The sequence below is a fragment of the Oenanthe melanoleuca genome, chromosome 20, assembly GCF_029582105.1.
Source record: "Oenanthe melanoleuca isolate GR-GAL-2019-014 chromosome 20, OMel1.0, whole genome shotgun sequence".
Taxonomy (NCBI): Eukaryota; Metazoa; Chordata; class Aves; order Passeriformes; family Muscicapidae; genus Oenanthe; species Oenanthe melanoleuca.
This window is the reverse complement of record NC_079353.1, coordinates 6,298,471-6,303,047: the sequence shown is the minus strand read 5'-3', so window position 1 is coordinate 6,303,047 and position 4,577 is coordinate 6,298,471. Positions and strand designations below refer to the sequence as shown.

Below are 4,577 nucleotides of genomic sequence, written 5' to 3'. Positions count from 1 at the left end.
GACCTTCAAAGCCAAGTGCTGGGAAATTTGACCCCACTTGAGCCATGCTGTGGCTCTGTGACTGTCATGTCTTGTGATTTAACAGAAAAAGCTCCAGCAATATCACTGTCGTGTATGAAAGTGGATAACCACACTGAAAAGGTCTTTTCCACCTAAAAAAATACAGCAGTTTTTCTATGTGATAAAATATTTTGTTTTTCCTAGAGCCCCAGAGGCAATGAACAGCGATGTTTCAGCTGATTGGGCAGATTGTGTGAGAAGTGACATAATTTGAGGTATTTTCTCACTCATTTTTTTCCACCTGGGAAGCCCACTGCCAGCAGGTGGCAACCATGCTAAAGCAAAATTCCGGGAGAAACTTCTCCTTCATTAAGTTCTCCTTCATTGTCCTCCCAAATTTAGCACCTTTAATATGGAGAAGGCAACAGGATGATCTTGTATCCACACACCTGTTTTTAGTTTTCTATAAATGAAATTGCCAGCCTGAGGTATTGAGGGCTGTCAGATTTGGTGTTGGGGTCTCACCTGGGGTCTCCACCCACACTCACCCATTGCTCTGAGAGCCCATTTAAGATGAGAACTGCAGTTTCCTCTTTTGTGTTTCCTGTCCTGCACTTTCCTGGGGGAATCTGGATGGGTAACAGTGGAGCTTGGTACCTGGGATTGGGGGAGAGCTTGACAGGAGTATTTTAGCTAAGACAGCCTTCCTAAAACCAGTAACAAACAAACTTCTCAGGGCTAAAGGGTGTGAGAATGAGCTTCCCAAGCTTTCAGTATGGAGTTTCTGATCTCCAGAATCTCCCAGTCAAGTCCTGGTTCTGTTCAAGTATTTTGACTATTTATATGTGAAAGAAGGAACTTTATATCTGCAGTGCTCATTAGAGTTTTTCTTATGGCTTACAAAACACCTTAATTTTGTTACAAATGTGTTTTATTTTATAATAGGCAAAATGCAATATATATAGCAAAGACAAGTAGCATAAATTTTCTCTTGTGAAAGAAGAACCAGTCTCTTTTTTCCCCCATGAGGTTTATTTCATTACTCACTCTTAAATAAATATGTATTTGACACTTAACAGGAACAACTAGTTCAAAATAGCTTCTAACACAAATTCTCACAGTTGTCATAGTATTTGTATGGTGTGCTGTTTAGCACTATTTTTGAGACTCAACTATTCCTTTTGGTCTAAATTGAACAAGTCAGAAAAGAGGAAATTCGTGGTGGGGTGGAAGATGGAAATTCTTCAAAATCAAAAGAGAGCCATTGTGCACAGGAACATACATGAACATGAAAATAGTTTCTTTTCTCTTCCAAATACCCATCCTCTGTTTCATTGAAAGTGCTCATTAGCTCTGCTCCATTAAACAACCCTTCTAGTAACACAGTGATAAAGAACTGAGCTTTGCACTCATCTGGAAACTGATCTGCAGCCTGTCTGTGCTGTACAGCAGATGGCAATAAAGGACCACTCTGTGACAGAAGTACACCCTGAAAAGGAAATGTCCTGTCCTTAGTAATTCAGAGAGTGAAATTAAAAATCAGGGTATAGAAATGCAACTCTGAGAAGCTGGTGGGAGCGAAGAGGGGAAATACAAGAGTTGCAAGTGGGCAGGACAAACCCTGTTGCTGATGAGGATTATAAACAGACCATACATTACATGTAAATGAAGGAAAGGACAATGTGCATTCATTTTCTGCCCCTTCAGTCTGCAAAGTTGCCCCTGAAAAGCCCCAGGAGGGCAGGACCTGCCAGCCCCAACCCCCCGTTCAAGAAGTTCTGCATTCCAGCAACTTCCGGAAACTTTTCCGGAAACTGTCATCCAGGAAAGCGTACAAGAAAGGATTCAAGCAGGAATTGGCATAGCTTAGGCTGGTGATGAAGTAGGAAATCCCAATGACCATGGAAGTCTGGGGTAAGTCAGTGGTCAAAGCCACGATGGTGGCCAAGTGGAAGGGGGTCCAACAGAAGAGGAACACAGCCAGGACTATGAAGACCATAATGGTGACTTTCTTCTTGGCTTTGTCCAGGGCTCTGGCATTGGAGTTCAAGTGCATGTTCCTCAGCTTGTAGAGCATCATGGTGTAGAGGATGCAGATGGTGGATACCGGAATGGCAAAGCCAAGGATGAGGGTGTAGATCCTGCTGGCTTTGAACCAAAACCTCTCAGGCTTGGGGAAATTGAGACCACAACTCTTGATCTCCAGGTCGTCGGTGTAGACATTGGCAAAGATGATGAAGGGGAGGACTATGATGGTGACCAGGATCCAGATGCACAGGCTGACAATCCTGGCTGCTCGGTACGTGCGGTGCGGCATCCGCTTGGACCTGACTGTAGCCAGCACCACCAGGTACCTGTCTATGCTCATCACTGTCAGGAAATAAATGCTGGAGAAGATATTGTAGTGGTCTATGGACAGGATGACCTTGCAGAGGATTTCTCCAAAGGGCCAGTAGCGGAGGAGGTGCTCTGCAATATTGATGGGCAAGACAAGGGTGAACAAGTCATCAGCGATAGCGAGGTTCAGGATGAACATGTTGGTCACAGTCTTCATCTTGGGGGCCTTGAGGATCACATAGATGACAGCAGTGTTGCCTGTGAGCCCCACAGCACAGATCATGGAGTAGATCACGGGCAGGACAACGTAGAAATCAGCTGCCTGCTCTTGGAGGGTGAAATTGAACCTCATGCTGTTTTCCAGGTAGCAGCTGTTGCCTGGGTTGCTGCAGGAGCTGTTCAGATCATCCCAAAAGGAGATGTTTCCCATGCCTATTGATCACAGAGCACCCTCAGATGCCACTGAAAGCCTTGCTAGCCCAGAACTGAGAGGATTTTTTTTGGCTGGGTTTTTCCCCCTCCCGTGAGAAGCAGCTGTTACCTGATTTAGATGCAGCTTATTTTCAAAGGTGAGTTGTGAGGCTTCATGGAACACCTAACTTACCTCTCCCCCCTGCTGGAGAAGTTAGATTTTGAAGTAATGAGAGGAGATAAAAATGTTTGGAAGACATAAGGCTCCATGAATCAAGGAAACAAGAGAATTATGACTTTCTAAGTAAGTCAAGGAACTCTTCTTTCCGAGAGCATTCCGGTGAGCTTTGGCTTTTCTTTGCTGGAGGAGTTGAGTGGCTCCTGTTCAGCTGTCTGCAGTGAGAGCTCTTCTGGGGCTGGCAGGAACGAGGAGGCAGAAGGGGGAATTTTGTGCCTGGCTGGCTGTTCACAGACCTTGGAGGAGCTGAGGGATGGCTGCTGCAGTTTCACTGGCACAGTGCTCGCTTTCCATGCCGGAGCAGAAGCGTTAACCGTGGTTAATTAGCGCCTGCCTTTGTGTCGGAGTTCAGGATCTTCATGGGCTGGGATTTCACAAACAATGAAGAAGTTTCTGACACTGCTACTCCCCACTCCCAGGGTCCCCTAGCAAAAGAAGGAGGGGGAAAAATAGTTCAGGAAGTATTTCTGAAATTAACGGTTAAAGGGGATTACCCTGCAATCAAAGTAGACCTTTAAGCGAGGTGGGCTATGATCTTATTCACTATGTAAACCATCCCCAGTACAAACAACTGGCAGCACCCCAAATTTGGCACAGATGGACAGGCAAACCTGTAAATTTCAGAAGTTCAGGATTAACCAGGGAAGAGGGAGAAAAGTACCCTGAAAGCGAATCCACTTTAGGGACATAGCAAGAATCATCCCATCTGCAGCAGTTACCACATCCATCACTATTGCCGGACCCATTCTTCCAAGAATTCCTCCACAAGAAATCAACAAACAACCGACCCCTACCCCCACCGTGGAGATCAAAGGTTTGGCAACCGGTGCCAGGCTCTGCAAAGAGAAGTGCCTCACTTCTCTTGCCTTTTGTTGTGGCACAGCAATAAAGTGAGCGGGACTGCCGGGGATGGAGGGCTGAAGTGTCCCTTACCTGGGAAGCGGCTCCGCTGCCTCCTCCAGCACCTGCTGCTTGCACTGGTGAGCCTCTTCCCTCTGATCCGAGTTGGAGGAGGGTCTCTGGGCTGCTGACGTACCGGGATTTGCAATCAGATCAACATGATGCTTCTGTGTGTGCGCGTTGCATGTCTGAGCAATTAGCACTTGCTCAGATCAGGGGAGGGGGGGAAACAAAGGTTTTCTCTCTGCAGGATTATTAAAATAGTAAATGCAGTGGATGTTGCCTTCAGGAATGAGGGAGATGTCGAGGGACACAGGCAGCACCCAGGACTGGCTGAATGAGGGATGCATGAAGCGGTGGGAAGCAGGGGGTTAAACTGCTTCAATAGGGAACAGTGGCTGGTTTTAACAAAGGGAGTAGGAGGAGGGTGAGCAACATTACAATGTGCAAAATAAACAAATAAACAGACTTACCTTGCCAGATCTGTGCTGTTTTGGGCTGCTCTGGGGGAGTTTGGCCAGGTTTCTCTAGCTGGATCTCTGATCCAGCTTTGGAAATTCAGTGAAATCTTTCAGATGTGCATCAGGAGATGCAGGAGTCCAAACAAGTGGAGTTTGTCGGAAATGCACCCCAGGTCACAGAGCAAGAATGCAAGATCACTTTACCAGCATGTCCCTAAAGAAAAAACAGA

General features: G+C 46.3%; 1 protein-coding gene across 1 annotated transcript; it reads right to left on the bottom strand.

The window, feature by feature from the left end:
• Positions 1-920: 920 nt before the first annotated feature.
• On the bottom strand, positions 921-3,983 carry NPBWR2 (neuropeptides B and W receptor 2). Its single transcript, XM_056507458.1, has 2 exons — positions 3,920-3,983; positions 921-3,411 (listed from the first exon to the last, which is right to left on the bottom strand). Exon 2 carries the CDS (start codon positions 2,765-2,767, stop codon positions 1,769-1,771), a length of 999 nt encoding a protein of 332 aa, XP_056363433.1. The 5' UTR covers positions 2,768-3,411; positions 3,920-3,983; the 3' UTR covers positions 921-1,768.
• Between the last annotated feature and the right edge of the window lie 594 nt (positions 3,984-4,577).